Consider the following 19,976-nt stretch of genomic DNA (forward strand, 5'->3'; position numbering starts at 1 on the left):
AATACAGCTTAAAACTTATAGGAGGTATATAAAGATACATCTAATGGAACATTTATAAGAGATTTGTATAATCATATATTATATTATTACAATCACTATATGTTAAAGCAAAATGTATCTACAATTTCTTGAAAAAATAATTCCGCAGACCCAAAAAAGTTACTTTAAGATCCAACGTTATATTATATTCTTTCCAGTACCACCAAAGTTGTGGCAAAAAAGGTATGCTGGATAAATCCTTTAGGTCGCCAGGTGGGGATGACTGGGGCAGCAGACGACCGACGACCGACTCCCGTATCCTCAGCTGGCCAGATAAGCGTAGCCAAGTCACATAAGGACAATTAGCCAGCCCAGGCTCAAAGAGTTGAGGAGGGCACAACTGCCGACGTGGGGGGATAAACCCACTGAAGGTGGATGGGGGAAATTAGGAGCGGGGCAGGGGGCGTTGGAAAAGCGAAAAGCGGGCGAGGAAATCATGTTGATGGCTGAGGCATGACGATGACGTTAAAGCGTACGTGTTGGTGAATAACTTAAAACGAAAGAAAGTCACTGGGTGAAGATGAACTTAGGAGAGGAGGGAAGAGGGATATGGGAAATGGATAGGTGGCAAGTGGGTGGTGGACTTTGGGCTGTGGGAAAGCAAAGGTCAATTGAAGTTGCGGTGCTAAAACTTTGAGAAGGCGTCGAAAGAGCAAGAGTCAGAGGAGCCGAGTCAAGTGGAAAGCGGGAAAGCGCAAAACAGGCTCAAATTCAAACACTCACACACACACACTCTTACAGCCAAGGATGCACTGACTGACTGACAGTGCGCCGGAAGTGGAATTGCAGCCCCCGCGCACCGCCTCCCCTTCCCCTACCTGAGTAAAATAAAAAACAAGAAGGAAAACTGCTGGCTGCCTTTCGCCTACATGTTATACAATCCTTGAGTGCGGCGAGAGCGAGGACGAAGCTTTTGGGTGTCAGTCAAGTGAAAGGAAATTGTAGCACACCAGGGTGTAGGGTGAAGGGGGAGGGGGGGAGCAAAGGGGGTGGGGTATGGAAAATGGCCAGAGGAGCAAAGCCGAAGAGGTTGGGCCAGACAAACCAACAGACAAACATCATCATCATCATCATCATCATCGCTGGCTCGGCGGCCTCAGCAGCTAAATTGATGGCCTGCCATCGGGGTATCCATCCCACATCAACGTTTTCCCCCACCCAAGCCCAGAAAACCCAGTTACCACCCCCCATCGTATGTATATGAGGCACAGAAAAATCCATAATCCTCGGCAGAAGCTGAAGGAGCAGCCAAAAGCAGCAGCAGCAGCAGCAGCAAAAGGGAAACGCCAAACTACAAAAGCGCGAGCACAAATTGCCACTGTGTCAGTAAATCGACTCACACATATGTTCTCCACACATATCGTTCCTATATACATATATATATATCCCCCTATATATATATTTGCTAAGCCAAAAACTTGTTCGAAACAATGAAACTTTTCTGCTTGTGCTGCCAGTGTCCAACTTCTTGTATTTGTGTTAGTTTTATTTCTGGCCCTTGTCCAATATTTGCCCCCGAGTCGCAGTAACTTTAAGTCTGTTGGAATTAATTTCAAGCAAATATATACACAAATCCATCTAACTCATCCCCATGTCCTTGCATGTCTATGCATGTGTGTGAGTGTGGTGTGGAAAAAGTTTCGGTCGGATGATTTATTGCCACTTCAGCTGCGGGAGACCGACAACGTTGCGTATGAGCGATGGCTGATGTCCTCCCTCGCAGGGCGGATTATTGTCTATGCTGACAAAGGATTTAAGCGGAATTTGATACAGCCGCAGGATACAGCAAGGACGTAGTACGGAAAGCCGAAACGAAGCCATCCATTAAATGCTTCGCCAAATTAAGTCATTAAAAAACAATTTTTGAACCGGCCACGGGGCGTATACGCAATCCAAGAAGCAGGTGGAACTGCCAAAAAAATAAATATGCAAATTCGGCATTTTCCAACTGGAGACGGCCATAAAAATGCAATCACACAAAAAGCAAGCGAGCCAAAGGAAATGTAAAAAGCCAAAGGCGGCCAACAAATAAGAAAAAAGTGAAAAGAAATGACGTAAAAGTGTGACTCAAAAGATGGTGGCTTGCGAGGGGGGTTTACAAAAGGGGGGTCCGAGTGAGTGTGTGTGGGTGTGAGGTGGGGGCGTGAAGAGGTTTCCAACTATTTCTGTAGACGCAGCTGAATGTGCCGCCGCCGCTGCTGCTGCTGCCTCCTTTGTTGCCATCTTTTGCCTAGGCCAAAAGCATAAAATTAAAATGCGAAAATGCAGACAATGGGTCGACCTAAAGAGTCGACTGTAGTTAACAAGGGCCGTGCTCAAAAAATTACCCATTGCGAAAAAATATTTAATTTGAAAGGCATTTGAAAAAAAATAAATAGTTGCTTTGCCTTTCGGTGTATACATTTCGTTTTTAAAAGGGTTTAACCCTCAATTATTTGTAAAACATGTTGTAAACTAATTTTATAAACCGTATTACTTTAAATTAAAGAATTATTTGTATTATAAACCAGATGGTATCAGTGGTATTAAAATCCAAAAAAGTTCTTTATCACTCTAATCTGGATATTATTTATTATTATTATTATTTCTCAATGTCATGTTAAAGGAATAGTTTATTATCTGTTAACAGGAGGTTAAATTGTTTAGAAAGACCAATTCCTTCTCAATGGTAATGTTATTATTTCGAGCGATAAATCTTTATAGAGTTAACCTATCGACCGACAAATTCAACTAGAACATTTCCGCTGATTAAAAGCCTGCAGTCAGATAAAACCTAACCTAATACTGAGAGACTACATAATCCCCCAAAGCTGTAATATTTACTGATATACTAATAGGAAGTCTATTATAATTTTCCCCTGTGCAAAACGCGTATCTACGCGACTGCGAGCGAGTGTATTTGTGTGTAAAAGTGAAAAAGCGCAGCTGAGCACGTCATCCTCAAAGGCAGCGTGCTCCTCCAGGCTTCTGCTTTTTGTTGGTCTTGCCTCACTTCAATCATTTCGTTTGAGAACACCCATCCATCCATATGCATATGCATGCGAATACTATGTACCTGCATCTGAAACTACCCGAATGTATCTGCATCTGCAGCCGTCTCTCAGCTCGAAAAACGCGCGACCAACATTTTTCGCTTTTGTTTTTAGCTACAGCGCGCCCCTTTATGTCGTTCTTTCTCTTAATTTGTATTTTCTTTTTGGCAACGCTTTTGGCCCAAATTGCGCCTTAAATTCGTTGCAGTTAAGCTACGTCTGGCGACCCAGTTAAGGGTTCTAAATCAGATGAGAAATTTTAATTTATATAGAGTTATGCAAACGAGATTCGCACACGAAATGCTGTTTAGATACGAGAATTTCTAAATATCCGAGAGATGCACAACATACTTACAACCATTGGCATTTTCACCCGCACAAATGTAAATGTGTGCATTTCCTCTCAAGTTAATGAAATATTTCAAGTTGCCAACTCGCATAAAACTGATGGCTGTGTATCTGTAAACGTATCTGTATCTGTATCTGTATCTGCATCTGCATTTACACATTTGCATATATATCTCGTCGCGCGCTAAGTGTGTGCCATTGTAGTTGCCATGCCTATTAGATATTTTTGGCCTAACTACTTTGTGCCTGGCCAAGAATTTCAAACAAGGCGACAAAGCCATGAAAGTCTCACCCGGGGAATAACAATCATCATTGCGAATAGCGTGAAATTTACTCGATTAGCAGCCGCCTAATATCATCAAGTTGTAAACAAAATAAGCGAAACACCCAATTAGCCTTTTGAGAGCAGGAAACCCATTCAATGAATGAACGAGTGAAATGGTGAGTAAACAAATCTTTCTTAATCACTTTTCCCCCACTTAAAATTCACGGGTGCTACTGAAATTATTATTATTTGATGGCTGTCTAATCGATAAATAAATGTATCAATTTAAAAGCTGACGTGACAATTAAAGTACGATTTTTTAGCATTTATAATCTTGCAACTTTAGATAACCTATTTACATAATATTTATATCTATATATAATGCTATTCGCTCGAAACGAAGAATCAGCGCTCAGTGAAATACACTTAAATTAAACTATTTTCATGTCAGATTTTTCAGTAATTACCATGGTTTTCAGATTGGGAACTCACAGCTGCACTTCTTTTGTAGTTTGATCCCGATTTTAAAGTGGGATACCTCTTTGAATTTGTGGTGGCATTCTCCAATAATATACACTAAAATATATCTTTTATACGAGGGTCAAAATTTTAACCCATTTTGATGTTCGATTTTTCCGTATTTGCAAAGGCTTTCAGAATGGGAACCCAAAAATGGACTTCTAACTTTCATAACTTGGGGAAATGGATCCCGATTTTAAAGTGAGATACCTCTATGAATTTTTAGTGGAATTCTCTAGTAATCTACATTCAAATATTTTTGTTTTACGAGGGTCAAAATCTTAACCCATTTTCATGTTCGACTTTTCCGTATTTCCAAGGGCTTCAGAATAGGAACCCAAAAATTGACTTTTAACTTTCATAACTTTGGTAAATGGATCCCGATTTTAAAGTGGGATACCTTTAGAATTTGATTTGATTTTTCCGTATTTCCAAAGGCTTTTGGAATAGGATCCCGATTTTAAAGTGGGATACCTCTATAGATTTGTGGTGGAATTCGCTAATAATCTACATTAAAATATTTTTGTTATTCGAGGGTCCAAATTGTAACCCATTTTCATGTTCGATTTTTCCGTGTTTCCAAAGGCTTATAGAATGGGAACCCAAAAATGGACTGCACTTCTATATTCCATAACTTGAGTAAATGGATCTCGATTTACACGAGGGATACCGCTTTGAGTTTGTAGTGAAATTCTCTAATGATCTACATTGTTCCCTTAATTGAGGGTCAAAATGTTAACCTATTTTCATGTTCGTTTTTTCCGAGTTTCCAATGGATTTCAGTACCAGACCCCAAAACTGCACTTCTAGATTCCATATGGTAGTCCGATTTAAACGTGGTATATGAGTTTGTGGTTGAATTCTCTAATGATCTACATTAAAATATTCATTTAAGGGGAGGGTCCAATGTTTAACCCATTTTCATGTTCGATTTTTCCATTTTTGTTTTAAGCGATGGTCAAATTTTTAACGTGTTGAATTAACAAATATTCTACTTTTAAGTATATATGCTTAGAATGATTTTTAACGCCAAGGTAAAAGTATAAACTTTGTCTATGGAATCGATGGCAAATTGCTGGGGAGCCCGCAAAGTTCTCACATTAGCCAAGTGGAAACTTTTGTCAGGTGGCGCAAACTCAATTTCCATATGCATTATGCATCTGTATCTGTATCTGAATCGGAATCTCGCTATCTATCTGTCTTGACGTGTGTGTGTGTGCATCCGCTGGTGGGCAGCGCAAGCGATTTGAGAACCGTGAAAATATGCAGATAACTAATATTAACTTTTTGTTCGAATGCATGAATGAAGCGTGGAAACGGAATAGTTGTAAAAAAAAAGTTAGCTCGTTAGATGAATGAATGAATATGGGGAGAGAACTAGACCCACGACTCGCTTCAATGCAGCTCCAGTGAGTTCGAACCCCGCAGCGTAGAGTATGCAAAAAAGCTAAAATAATTGCTCTGTTAGAGACCCGTCGAGTTGGAGAGTACGAACGAAAATTGGGAGCAGTGCGTGCAGCAGTCTGCTTCTATTTATGGCCACACTTTTCAAATCCCCAACGAATGGCGGCCATAAAAGCCGCACGCAGTTGACCCACACATGCTGACGGGTTGGGGGCCTCGGCCCTCTTAGCATATAGATTATTCAGGTGGGTGTGTCCGTAGCTGTATCTCTGCCCCTACCTTTGTATCTGTATCTGAATCCGATGCATCAGTATCTGTAGCTGTAGCTGTATGCCAATGTCCGTACTCTCTACTGGTCTGTATTCCGATTTTGTGGCCTGCGTTGCGGTCCAAATGGCCAGCGCCACGGTAGAGTGCAAGTTCGGTTACCGTTTGGTGACCATTTTGCATGTGGGCTAACGCATCGAACCCAAAACCTGAACCCTAAAATCACCCCATTACAGAGAAAGAAGTAATATAATTTTATTATTACTAGGTGTATTGTATGAAAATTTTAGAAATTCTCATTCTTTTAACCAGAAATTTTAGATATTCTTATTGTTCTTATTCTTACTCTTTTGAGAACATATAATTTTATTAAAAACATTAGAACATTAGTAATGGAGGTAATATCCATCATTTTTCATACATTTATTTTACTTAGTTCTTTGAGAATTTCTATATTTTCTTCAATACTAATTGAGAACAAATTAAGCTTAATTTTCATGCTCACTTAATTGTAAACCACTAGTAAGGATCTATAATAAACACATCTCTAGGTTTATTACTATGTCTAGTTTGGAATATGAGGCCAAAAAAGTACGATCCATAAAAAATCACATCTCTTCTGTATCTCAAAATCTTATGATGGTTTTTCCATTGTGTAGGCAAGTTGGCATCACGCATGGCGGGGGATTAGTTTGATTCGTGAAAAGTCAAAGCTTAAAGGCATTTCCTCGCCTTGTTTCCTTTTGACACAGATTTTCTTTATGGCCTTAACCCACCACCGCCCGAAAAGCCACACATATATACCCCCAAACCTCCAAGACCCCCACTTTTTTAGTCTTGAACTTTGACGTCGTTTACGAGTTTCTCGCCAGGCTGCCAGCCAAGTCGCATAGCTCTAGCGATATCCAGCGAATCGTTTCGATAACACAGCCTGGCGGGCATATTATATATTTTTATTGCCAACGGCAGCCGCCGTCGGAAAGGGGCGTGTCGCCGCCCCCCGCTTTTCTCCTTGAAACAGCTGTCGCCAATGATGGCGGAATAGCAAAGACTTTTCGCCATTTTTGTATCTTTAGCGAGAAAATTAAATGAAAACATACTATATAGGCAAAAGTACTTTAGCTCTTTTGGCATGCGTGTGTTGTCGCTTATAAAGAAAAATCTCTTGAGTAACAAGCGGAGGATTCACTTGTAGCCTAGGCGACAGAAAAAAAAGCGACAAAAGACGGCGACGGGAGTCGGGTAAAAATGAATATTGAAGAGCGGAGCGCATTATAATTTTAGATTTATGTACAGGGTGTCCCAGAGTTGGGAACTCTGGTCGGGGATCAGAGAGGATGATGTGAAAGTCAGCGTGCCAGCCGGAGGGAATACTTATTTATATTTATGTAAGCCCAAAAGGCAGGCGGGCTGCCAAAATAAGAATTACGGCATTGAAAGCTTTAAGCAGTGCTCGAGGGCTGAAAGCTGGATCAGGGAATCAGGAAACTCCCCTAAGACCACCGACTGTTTGTTATGCCAAAAATGTCGCCTATCCAAATATCTTTTTTAATAAATACACTGCGTTACCATTACTTGATAACAATCTATGAAAGTCTTGGGTAATATCTATTCCTGTCACAGGAATATCGTTTAATTGTCCCCAAGGTTTTTTTTAGTTTTTATAGATTTTTGATTTATTATGTTTCTATCAAAGTAGTTTAATTTGATTAAAATATTAAATATTATCCAAGTCTACTGAATTGTTTTCATGATAATGCTTTAATGATAATGTTTCCAGTCAATCCTAACATATCCGTCACCCAGATTTAATTCTAAAGAAATTTCCTTTGGCATTCCCGATTGAAATGTTTTTCCGTTCACAAATCAATCGGGATGGTTTGGCACCCTCTATGCCGAATGTGTGAGGAAAAGTCTCTATTCCCAGGCGACACTTCCCATTGGTTCTGTTATTTTTTCTTTGTCGCTTTCCCTGTTTTTCCCCGCTCTCAACAACTTATTAGATTTGTCTAAAGATGCTCGCGAGGAAAATTCGCGGCGTGGGTTATTTCGAAACGGTTGGCATTTTTCACAGTTCTTTATGCGACTTTTTGATTCCCGAGCATTTCATCACAGAATGCAACTAAAAATACATTACACACATATATTAAGGCATACAGTACTTTACCTTTTTTCTTTGTTTTCCTTGTTCCTCGTTTAAAACTTTCCGCTCGATGTGATTTTTCTCTATTTTTTTGACTTTGATTCACTTATTGGCTGGTTTTCTATTGCTTTTTGTTGTTCAAACTTAACAATTGGATCTTTAAAGATATAAATTAGCACCTGTTTTGTTGTGGAACGTTTGCGCTCTAATATTTCAACAATTATTTTGCATAATTATTAGGTTTTTATCACTTTTCGATGATTTTACTCTCTCGTTTTTCAGATGTGCGACTGTAGGGCAAATAAAATTGTGGGCTTTAGATTTGGACTGCATGGTATTTCTTTTTTTTTTTTTTTGGTTGGGGGAGATGTTATTTGGTCCATCGTTTAGCCACTCGTCAAATGGCAGTCAAAAAGGCCAGCCAGGAAAAATTTGAATAAACAAATTCTCTAGCTTTCTCTGCATGTGAATGGGGCAAAAATATGTGTGGGGATGGTTTCGGTAAGGGGTGGGGGGTTGGGGGTTGGGAAATGTGGGCGAAGGGTTGTAACTATGCGAGTTTTCCAGCTAGTGCGGCTGCTGCCGTTTCTGTTGTTGTTTATGGCCATTACGTATACGCAACGTGTGCGAAAAAGGCAAAACATGGTTTGGGGGCGGAAAAACTGTGTGGGGGGGGGGGGGGGGGCTGCTAGGGGAGGGGGTAGAAAACGAGCAAGAGAGAGAAGATTCGTTGATATGGTTGTGACTATTTTCATTTTTTTTCGAAGGTGGTAAAAGGGAAAAGGGCCAGCGATTATAAAGGGCCAGGAGGCAAAGAAATGGGCGGATTTGCCAATGCTTGGGTATACACAAAAATACTGGCCAGTAACAATAACAATAAAGAACAATAAACAACAACAACAACAGGAACCCGAGTGTGTCACGCATTAAAAACACATTCTCCCCTTCAGGCCAAGCACAACTAACTCTCCTCCTTCTGGCCATAATTTGTTTTTCTGGCGAAAAATCCAAACTGCCGCCTGTGAGCCCAAAATCAAGTACGTTCTCACACGATTTTCCCCTACATATGTACTTAAATATACATATGTATGTATATGTTTGTATATATATATATCTTTTATTGTGGCTCGCACATCAACTTTTGCCTTGTTTCGGGCCAAAATAGTAGTCGTTGACTTTTGTCCGCGGCCAGCACTTAAAAATCAGACTTTTTATATTTTCCCTCTTGTTTTGTTTTTATATTTTTTATGGGTTTTTTGGCGAAAAAAACGCAGTTTAAATATCTGTAGTAGAAACGTTTAAAAGAGAGAGAGGGAGACAGAAAGAGTAGGAAGGCGATGTGGTAACTGTTTGTTGTCGTTATTGTTGTTAATTGTTGTTGCAGCGGCTGAAAACGCATGAAAAACTGGCACACACACACACACACACACATGCAGCGTTATAAAATGTAGAACTCTTATTGCTTTTTTTTTTACTTTACGTGCGACGCGAGTTTTATATTTTGGCCGAAAAGAAGCGGAGAGCGGCAATGGCGACGGCGGTTTTCTGTTATTTTGTGAATTCCAATTCCGAAAACCCGAAATCGAGAAGTGTTGCAATCTCAGCGACGGTAGAACAACGACTCAGAGTGGAACGAATATAGTTTCCCGATTTGGGGGCCCCCAGCTGCGCAGTCGACGCTGGCAGAGGCAGAGACAGAGCAGCGGCGACAGCGACTGCGGCTGCGGCAGCAAAGAGAGTGCCAATGGCTCTCCCCCGCTCTCTTTATGGCCGCGCTTGCTCTCTTTGAGCGAAATTCGAGGGATGCAATGATGCACGTGCGTTGTTTCAAGTGTGTGAGTGTGTGAGTGTGTGTGTGTGTGAAAAAGATTACAATAAACACATTTTAGCAATATTACATATTTGGCCTATTTATTAAACACACCTCCCACTGTCAACCGCCCAACGCCCACCACCCACCACAACCCGCTCTCTCAATCACACAATCTCCCGTTCCGATTAGAGTTTGTTGTTGTCGCCTAAAGAAAGAGACGGCGACTGCGACGCAGCTGTACCGTGATCTAATAACGGTTAAGGTTGCGATTATCTGATTGGGACTGTGCGCCTTTATTGGCAAATGCCAATTGGAAATGCGAGGCGGCACAAATCCAACTGGAAACAAAGCGACAAATGCAAATGCACTAAAATTAGGTACTTTCTAGGGATTTGGAATACAAACTATCCCTACTTCATTATTACAATCTAATTCTTTTACATTTTAAATGAAATTTTAACCGTTTTCCTAAGGGAATATAAAATTATTATTAAATTCTCGAAATTCATTTACGTTTGTATTAAAAAAAAATTACATTTACTACTTTGGTTACATTTATTAAAAAATCGGTTAGTAGCCATGAATTTATAATGATAATAATACAATTTTTTATTTATATTATGACCACTAAACACAGATTTTAAAGTTATTAGAAAAGATTTACTTCTACGAATTCCTTATTATTAAAAAAATATTTTTAAATTATACTAAGACCACAAAACACAGATTTGAAAGATTTACTTCTACGAATTCCTATTCAAAGTTATTTAAAATTAAAAATATTTTAAAATACATTTAACCAATCAAACTTTGATTTGTAAATTCTTTCGAATGAAATACTACCATAACTTTATACTGAAAGATATTTCTACGCAAATACCATTTATAAGATACATTTTTGACAATAGAACTCTGTTTTGGGAGCGACTGTTGGCTAATCCCGCGCTTATTTAATTTCCAGGCCAATGAGGCGTGGTCAGCGACACCTCACTTTTTGGGGCTCTACATTCTACAAACATAGCCATAGCTCCAGACTAATTAACCGTATTCGGTGGGTTCTGTTCTGGCCGACAAAGTAGCCCCATTGTCATTCATATGAGCCCGAAAGCAGTGTGCGCCGCTGGCAGCGCAGTCCACATCGACAGCGACGTCAACGGTTTTGGCTGGGCGGGCAAACACAGTTATGTTTCGAGTTTTTTGATTCTTTACTTATTGTGCAATGATCCGAGGCAACTTAATTGCTTTTCGTTTGGGCTTTTGGCAGCGACGAGAACAGCAGCAGCAGCAGTCAGTCAATCCCAGTGGGTTTTTCCAGTATAGTTTCCACTTTTGAGAGAACTTTGCGCTACGCTGCACTTCAAATGCTCGATTGTTGTCTATCAAAAAGTGCTCCCCACTCCATGGAACTTTGTCATTGTGGGAGGACGCATAAATAACGCCACTGATAAAAAATGGGCGAAGGGCGGCCAGCGAGTCTAAAGCTCGTAATTATGGCCAACCAGCTAGCTAGCCAGCTTTTTATTCCATTTTTTTGTTTTATCAGCTCTCAGCGATTCACTTACATAAGCTGAAAAAAGCGGAAAACACGTTGGAAAATTGCTCTGTGAATGCGAGAGCGTCTGTTTGTGAAGTTGGAAAATTTGAATTTCATCAACGGCAAGCCAAAGCGAAAGCAAAGACAGCGGACAAAACAATCATGATAATTAAATTGAGTTCACTGATGCGTATACTTAACATTAAATTCAAAGCCAGAAGCAAAGCAAAAAAAAAAGCTGCTGCTGCGCTGCTACCTCTCAGTCAACGTCGCCATCGGGGGGGAAAAAAGCATATAAAAATCAGCAACTGCTTTAAAATTGTACAAAAAAAGAACCTTCAACTGCCAGGGGTTTTGATTTGCTTCCTTTTTTTGGTTTGCAGAGGATGTGCTTGTTGTTAGAAGCGGAACAAAAAAATTATATAGGTTAGCACTAGTAGCCTTCGCATCCCTATCCCAATTGGAACTCGCGCTATATACTTGCCATCCAGAGAAAGAGAGAGAGAAATGTAGAGAGAGACGCGTGAGAAGCGCAGAGAACCCAGAAAATGTGTGCCGTGTTCGTGTCGGGGGCATGCAAATGTGGGACGACTGCCCACGCAACACCCGCTTTTCCCCCCACCGCCAACAACAATGTTGCCAAAGAAGAGGAAATATTTTTCAGTGGATACTTGCTGGGAAAAGTATAAGCACTACAAGAAATTACCACTATATTTCTCTATATTATTTTTACAGCTAACATTGTATATATAAGTATACTTTTCGTACCATAAAAACCAAACATTGTAAAAGAAAATAAATCTATTACGCATTCAACGGATCATTTCTAAATACATATATCATAGAGATGGCATGAATTAATGAGCTGACAAAATCCTAAAAATAAAAAAAGTTTGGATATAGATAAAAAATCAACACTGCGCTTTAAGTAATATTCTTAAAATATGTTTCTCTTATAATATAATTCTTAAACAAGAATGTGATTTAAAATCATAGCATTGATATATTTCTTATAAATTGACCTATGAACGTAAAACTAAATTTGTAAAAAAAACCTTGCCTTCACTTTCATAAAATTTCTGTATCAGTAATATCGCAGTTATTTTCGTCCGACAAAATTCAAATTAAATTACGATTACTTAACGTTATCAATTTAATGAGGCAAGTTGGGTATTCCCTTCTGGGGGTTGGCCAAATCGCCCGTCAAAGTGTGCATGCCCCAAACTCCGCGAGAAGGGCAGGCGGAAAATCAAAGCCACTTTTTGCGCTCTTAAGTGCAAAAATCAAACACAAGCAACCCCCCAAAGCGGCGGAGCTGCTCTCTCCCTCTCTAGAATCTCTCAAATCTCTCTCCAGAATCTCTCCCCCGATATCTCGCTATATCTTTGGCTCTCATCGCTGGCTCTTCGTGTGCATTATTTATTGCTCTTATACAGGCCGAATGCTTGACGATGACGAAGGTGCGCTCCACTGTCAGTGTCACCACCCTCCCCGCCGTCACTCTCTCTCTCTTTCGCCACCTTTCCCTTTCGCTCTCTCGGTTTGGGCCCAGTTAACTAGTAAACCAGCAACCTATAATGGAGCCTCTTCCGCGTTGTTATCCCTAGCCTATCCCCCGTATTCCCCACAGAGAGAAAAATGATCAGCCATTAGTCATGAATTCGCAATCGTTATGATGTAACGATGGATTGTCAAGGGAACCGTTTTTGGATACTTATTTTACCGTGCGTGAAATAAATTGTCTATAGGGATAAGAAATGTTTTTCCTTAACAGAAACAATATTTTAGCCCAACGACCTTTAGGTAAAGTCCATTATTTTTCAGATAACCTTTAGAAATAATAATTCGTAAGATAAAAGATTTTAATTTATAAACCTAATATGTAGTGATATAAAACATTTGATATCATATAAATCATTCAGATATCATAAAAGGTACAAATACTTGTATGGCTTTGATAAGATTGTATCAAAGATTACTTTCGAGCGTAAAACCTGTTTAGAATACCATATTTTTTAGGGACGACTTTAATGTTCTATTTTCAAACCCTTTCTCGACTTTTTCTTGTTGCGCACATCCTAGTTTGATCCTTTTTTTTGCATCCCGGAAAATAAAGGAATTTAATTTATAAAGCTAATATGTAGTAATATCATATATGTAGTATATCATATAAATCATTCAGATATCTTATAAGGTACTAATACATATATGGCTTTGATAAGATTGTATCAAAGATTACTTTCGAGTGTAAAGCCTGTTTAGAATACCATAATTTTTAGGAACGACTTCAATGTTATTTTTTCTAACCCTTTCTAGATATTTTCTTGTTGCGCACTTCCCAATTTTATCCCTTTTTTTTGCATTCCGGAAAATGAGCACCAGCTGTCTGCCATTCTCTTTGGACTTCCCCATTTTATGTTGTTTGTTTTGTTTTGCGCCTGGTTGTATAATAAATAACTTTGAAATAAATCAAATCGGATCCTGGCCCAATGGACACATGTTAAATGGACCGGGAAATGTGAGCGGGGGCATCATCATACTTTTTATTGGGTCAAAATCAACAAGAGCAGCGGCACCCGCGGCGGCGACCTTAAAACGCATTAGCAGCCGCTGTCGGCCAAGTCGTAATAATTTTATTAGCAAACATCAGAAATATAAAAAAATGCCGCTGGCCGGAGGCAAAAGAAATAACAGAAATAAAAGCGGCTACAATTTCGAAAGGTGTTGGCTTTTTCAGAAGTTCAAATTCAAACGGTGAGTGGGGAATGGGGTGTGGGGCGGTGGGCGGTATGTGGAAGGTGCAAGGGGGAGGGGCTGCGACAAGTGCAGGCGGCTCAAGGTAAAAGCGCCACAGTCGCAGTCGCTGCCGACGCCAGCAGCGCCGTCGACTGCACCTTCGGTCGAAATCCGAGTGCAAGATCAAGTGAAGCGAGTGGCCGAAAAAACTAGAGAGCCAACTACGAAAGCCAGAGAGCGAGCCATTTATCATTTTACATTATAAAAGATAAGCTATCGACTGGGAGATACTTGGTAGAAGTTACCATAACTAAACAGAAAACACATAAAAGTACTTCAGTTCTATAAATACATTCCGAAAGGCAAGTTTTATTGAACTAGATAGGTAGTATGTTTAAGATATTACTGGAAAATGAAGAACTTGCTGAAGAGATTTTCAGAGATTGCAAGGTCTTTTAAGGAACTCTATTCAAAAAACTAAATTATTTCACTAGGGTTAAGAAACAGCAGCATATTTTATCACAAAACATTTACATAAAAAAGTACCAATACTGCTGGAAAATGAAGAGCAAGCTGAAGAGGCTTTTAGATATTGCAAGAGGTTTTTAAGGAACTATATTAAAAGCTAAATTACTTCACTAGTAATATATATAAAAAGCAGCATATTTAATCATATAACCTTTACGTATAAGAAAAGAGATCCCCTTTAATCCCAATCTTTGGGAGTTTATAATCAATCAAACTTTCATGTTGAAATAGTATATCATACTATTTATTAACTCTTTTCTGCTCGCTAGAGGTTTTACATTTTAAAAATTGCATAAAGAATCCGCTTTCGAATACTTCTCAAATACATAAGATTGAAATTTAGATAACTTTTAGCTGTACAACAAGCTTCATTAAAGGTTGTAACAGATCCTCAACCATAGATAATTCCATCAAATCCCACTCTAGGGACAGGGTATTTAAGTTGGCCGCACGGTTGACAATCAGACACTCTTTCCCTGTCTCCCTCCCACCTTCCGCGGCCCTCTCGCTCGCACACGTGCATTCGTAGTGGTAGAGATTTGTTTTTTTTAGGCATTCTGGATCTGGAGGCGATGCTGTTTAGGCCTCTTTAGACAAGTGGCAGAGCAGCGACGTCGACTGCGACTGCGGCAGAGGCAGAGGCAGCTGCGACTAGATAAAAAGAACAAATTGACTAAGCACGAAACACGTTTTAGCCAGAGTTTTTAGCCAGACTAGCAGCTCGAATCGGAATCGGAATTGGAATCGGTGCGAGCGGGACGGCGAATGACACACTGACCCAATTCCGGGTCTTCGATTTTCTGGTTTTCCTCAAGAATACACGTTTTCCACTGCATAAACACACACACACACACACACGTAGGCAGTATTGCGCGAAAGAGGGAGAGCGGCAAAACGAGTTGCATGGCCAAGAATTTTCGCCTGGCATTTTTCATTTTCCCTGCGAGTGACATTCCCCAATAGGAGGTAAACCCCCCGAAACCCTCTTCTTCGTCTTCTATAGGAAAAACTCACCGTTAGATTTCCGATTGCTTCCAATACGTTATTCTCAGGCTGCGTGGTCGTTACGTAGCGTCTTACGTGAGGGGACACTGTTTACAGTTACAGTTGCAAGTGGCTTTCCCGGAACGCTGCTGCCTTATCATCTATATCTCTGGTATACGCTTGTCATGGGATATATTTACACATATATCTCGAGATATCCACATATAATATTATTCAATCTTGATGCGTGGCTTTTAACGGACGTTGAACAAGAACAAGAAGACCAAAAGACGTTGGGGGCGACGAGTTTAAGATTGATATTTTCTTGTTTTTTTTAAAATTTATTTTTCTATTTTCGATACTTGGTGGTGTTTGCTTGTATTTATTGTTGTGTTCCGATTTATAACTATTTTACTTGAATATTTATTTTGCACTAGAGAACTTACTTCCTACGAATCACAATTAGAAATGAGTGTGAGGCGATGACCGAAAGGAAAACTCCCGTCAAAGTGAAAAACTACGCGCCGTCTACTTGGGCAGCCGAAAAACAAAACACAGAGAGAGACACATGTGTTTTTATTTTTTTATTTCTCCAATTAATTGGGTGCCAAGGAAAATTCAGCGCGGGTGGTGGTGGTATGGGGGGCAGTTTCAAAGGAAAACCCAGGCGAAGCCAAAGAAAACTCCCTTCAATATTTACCGTTTGGCGATATACAATTCTACAACTGCTCTCGTGACGTAACGCGACGGCGACTGGTGGGACTGAGTGAAAAACACAGCTACGGCGCGTAACTCTGGTCTGGTGGAAATGCGGCGCACGAATTTCACGCATTTCCCTTTTCAAAAAAGAGCAGCGAGCAGCGCGAGAGTGAGACGGGTGATGAACAGCTGTTGGATACTGGAAAAAAATACCAAAATAACGCCTTTTCGCGCCAGTGTGACCTTGCCAGCCGTTCTTTGCCCATATTATTGATTTTCCACTTGTTGCTGGTTGATTTTTCCCCGGAGCCCCGAAGCAAATTAAAAGCTATAGCCCAAAGCTCAAGCTTAAACTCGACTTGAAATTTATTCTCCCGATTACTACCGGTAGAACTGGTCTCGCGGTTAAAAACCCCAGCTGCGTTCAAAGCTCCCGCCCGATCTTGACTCACTGAAGTCGGAACTCTCGTGTTTCTTTGCATTTAGTTGAATCCAAGCTTTAAAACTGGCAGCACGCATCATGTCCGCAGGTCGAGTGTTTATATACGGTGGCAAGGGAGCCTTGGGCTCGGCCTGTGTCGATCACTTCAAAGCCAACAATTATGTGAGTTTCCTTTCACTTAAGTGTAAATAATTATACAAAAAAATAATGCATCATTAACTATTGTTTTCCCTTTCGACCTTCACCTGGATATCCCCTCCAGTGGGTGGGCAGCATCGACCTGTCGGAGAACGAGAAGGCCGACGTTAGCATCGTGGTGCCACGCGATGCTGTTTGGTCGGAGCAGGAGGAAACGGTTGTGTCCAAGGTGGGCGAATCCCTGGCCGGCGAAAAACTGGATGCCGTGATCTGCGTGGCTGGCGGCTGGGCTGGTGGCAATGCCAAAAAGGATTTGGCCAAGAATGCCGATCTCATGTGGAAGCAGAGCGTCTGGACCTCGGCCATTTCCGCAGCTGTGGCGGCCCAGCATCTCAAGGAGGGAGGACTGCTGGCTCTGACTGGAGCTAAGCCCGCTCTGGAGGGCACTCCCGGCATGATCGGCTATGGAATGGCTAAGGCAGCTGTTCACCAGCTCACCCGATCTCTGGGCGCTGAGAAATCCGGTCTTCCAGCGGGCTCCCTGGCCGTGTCCATTCTTCCCGTAACCCTAGATACTCCCATGAATCGCAAGTGGATGCCGAACGCGGACTTTGGCACCTGGACTCCTCTAACCGAGGTGGCCGGCCTCTTCCTCAAGTGGACCCAAGCTCAGGAGAGGCCCAAAACTGGATCCCTGCTGCAGCTGGTCACCAAGAATGGCGTAACAGAGCTCATAGCCGCCGAATAGGTCTGAAGACAAAGATACGGATCCACTTATTGAAAGAACCAAAATGCTCAAAAAACATATTCTAAATGCTTTAGCTTGTACATAAACTATTCATAAATAAATCGCTGGGCGGCTTTCGATCGTTTAATGTGGGTCTGTTTACACGTTGCTTGGGGGATAACCTTTTGAACTCGGGAGCGGAACCAGCGTTTAGAGCTTACTTAGAGTACAATCTTAAGTTTGTTCCTACGTCTTCTTTTTCTTCATAATCTTCATGAACAACACCATACCTGCAAATTAAAAGGGGACGAAACTCATTAGTATGATTAAGCAAAACAGACAATCTACAATAAATCGATCCAATTAAAACAATTTGTTTTTTAGCTGAGTCATAAAAAACTTGTTTTCCTGATATATGCAAGTTTAAAGCTTTTTTACTCGATTTTATTTTTAAATTCAACCATCTAGGTAATAAATATTTATGTAAATCAGTATTACAATTTTTCGTTCCTCGTTTAAGTAAGCTCGACTTTGATTTTATATATCGGAAAACTACGATGTGTGTAATTGGTCTTGGAAATTAGGAAACTATTTATTTAAATTAAAACCAAGAAATATTTTTGCAAGTTAAGAAATTTGGTAAGTGTGGACACCAAATAGATTAACACTAGTAACCAAAATTTGATTTACCAAAGGCGTATTTCTTTTTAGAGATCCCAAACTAAATTTTCTCATGACTCACCTATGAAAGTGACAATTACAAAGACAATCATCAGCCAGAGCCAGCACTTGTAAGCTTTTTTTGAATGCTGCTCCAGTTTCTCAGCCTCTTTTCCCAGAGAATTGATATTACGATCTGCCATTCCGGTGGATCGAGACACAACCTCCGTGTCCCTTCGGATAATACGGTTAGCAGTCTCCGTCTGTTCCTTCAAATTCCGGGTCAGCGAGAGCATGTGCTCGGTGATCTTCTCTTGGGCATTTGTATAATACTTGGCAGCTTCGTTCATATTATCGCCAGAAGGGGTCTGTACGGTGGTACCACTAGGACTAGAAGACGAATCCTCTATAACTCGACGTCTACGCAGGGCATCTCCATCTAAAAAGGATTGAACAATTTTAAAAATTTGTTGATTGTAAATCAGGGACAAACTACTTAAAAGCATTTAGGTAATAATTTACAAACTACTGAAGTATTCTAATTGTTCTATTTCTATCGATCTATAGTAGTGGTTACTATCTTGTTGCGTATTCTCTTTAGTTACTCACCAATTAAAAAATATAAAAGGTAAAAATAGGGACTTTTATCAAAAAAAGAGAAAAATTGGTATAGATTTCGTATAGCTAAGGTTATAATATAAATTAATATAGATTAACATTATTTCTAACGGCCTTCTGGAACCTTCATTACCCTGCAGCAACTCCTTTCGCAGTTCGTTGTGATGTTTGGTGTTCTGCAGCTGCCTCATTTCTTTCAGTGCATTTTCCCCGGCTTCGCTGACTGAAGAAGGTGGCGAGGAAGTATTCGTTGAAGAGCTGGGGGCTTCCGTAAATCCCGTGGACAGTTTCAAGGCCTTCAGACGCTCCTTATAGCCCGGGATACGGGTGGCACTCTGCGGATCGTCCATCGCCTCTAACTCGGCGAGCATTGTGTCCAGGGACTTGATGAACTTCTGCAGGCGCCAGAAGTTCTGCTCGCTCTTGGCCAGGTCCTCGCAGTTGGCCAGCAGGGTCCGGATATTTACATTTAGCTTCGTGGCCATTTCCGAGGGGAAAACATGAAAACAACAAAGTACAAATTCCTAAGTGAATTTAAAATACCAAGAGTGACACTATCGCCCTCTGGTCACATTCAACTAGCGATTGTGTTTTATCGATAGTTAGGCACAAGCAGTGATGCCAAAACTTAAGACAAAATCTGGCTAGTTCCAAGAATATAATAGTTTTTATCAATTTTAAGAAAGTTATAAAAATTACAAATTTAGGGAACTGGAAAGCTTAACTCTTGTTTAGGACTTTTAAAAAACTTAAGGTACAAAGGTTCTAATGAAAAATTTGTACACCTTGTAAATCGAATCATTTATTAAAATATAATATAATATAAATATATAATTAAAATATACAAATTTGAAAGATTGTATATATGTTAAAAGATAAGTTTTAATTAATAAAACATAGATATAAAATATGTATCATTCTACACATTAATATTGTCCAAATTACTACAAATTACTAATGAGGAAATAAAGAGGAGGAAATGAGGCTGATGATCCTTTACTTTACGATTTATTAGGAAAGAAATGACATAAAACGACTTTTAATAGCCAAGTTGGCAGCTCTAACAACTATTTTATAGAA

At 40.2% G+C, this 19,976-nt stretch overlaps 3 protein-coding genes across 14 annotated transcripts in view; 1 reads left to right on the top strand and 2 right to left on the bottom strand.

Annotated features, from left to right (window-relative positions):
- LOC119553253 (protein boule) overlaps positions 1-16,330 on the bottom strand; it is a 33,238-nt gene extending 16,908 nt beyond the window's left edge. For 2 of the 11 annotated variants that reach the window (XR_005219758.1, XM_037863539.1), the window contains exon 1: positions 15,643-16,153. The gene's annotated coding sequence lies outside the window, so the exon portion shown is untranslated. Of the gene's footprint in view, positions 1-8,041; positions 8,308-9,492; positions 9,640-15,642; positions 16,179-16,312 lie in introns of those variants that run through there. The other 9 variants (XM_037863536.1, XM_037863535.1, XM_037863530.1 and 6 more) reach the window with 8 other exon arrangements.
- Positions 16,331-16,613: 283 nt separating this feature from the next.
- LOC119553252 (dihydropteridine reductase) lies at positions 16,614-17,766 on the top strand. The gene is made up of 2 exons (XM_037863529.1): positions 16,614-16,915; positions 17,016-17,766. Exons 1-2 carry the CDS (start codon positions 16,832-16,834, stop codon positions 17,637-17,639), a joined length of 708 nt encoding a protein of 235 aa, XP_037719457.1. The 5' UTR covers positions 16,614-16,831; the 3' UTR covers positions 17,640-17,766.
- Positions 17,750-19,440, bottom strand: LOC119553251 (vesicle transport protein USE1). Of its 2 annotated transcripts, XM_037863527.1 has the most exons (4): positions 19,030-19,440; positions 18,888-18,962; positions 18,361-18,717; positions 17,750-17,908 (listed from the first exon to the last, which is right to left on the bottom strand). In XM_037863527.1, exons 1-4 carry the CDS (start codon positions 19,379-19,381, stop codon positions 17,865-17,867), a joined length of 828 nt encoding a protein of 275 aa, XP_037719455.1. In that variant the 5' UTR covers positions 19,382-19,440; the 3' UTR covers positions 17,750-17,864. The 2 variants fall into 2 exon arrangements, with proteins under 2 accessions (XP_037719455.1, XP_037719456.1); XM_037863528.1 differs by lacking the exon at positions 18,888-18,962 and having other exon boundaries at positions 19,030-19,437.
- Positions 19,441-19,976: the final 536 nt, after the last annotated feature.

Source organism: Drosophila subpulchrella, chromosome 3L, assembly GCF_014743375.2.
Source record: "Drosophila subpulchrella strain 33 F10 #4 breed RU33 chromosome 3L, RU_Dsub_v1.1 Primary Assembly, whole genome shotgun sequence".
Classification (NCBI taxonomy): domain Eukaryota; kingdom Metazoa; phylum Arthropoda; class Insecta; order Diptera; family Drosophilidae; genus Drosophila; species Drosophila subpulchrella.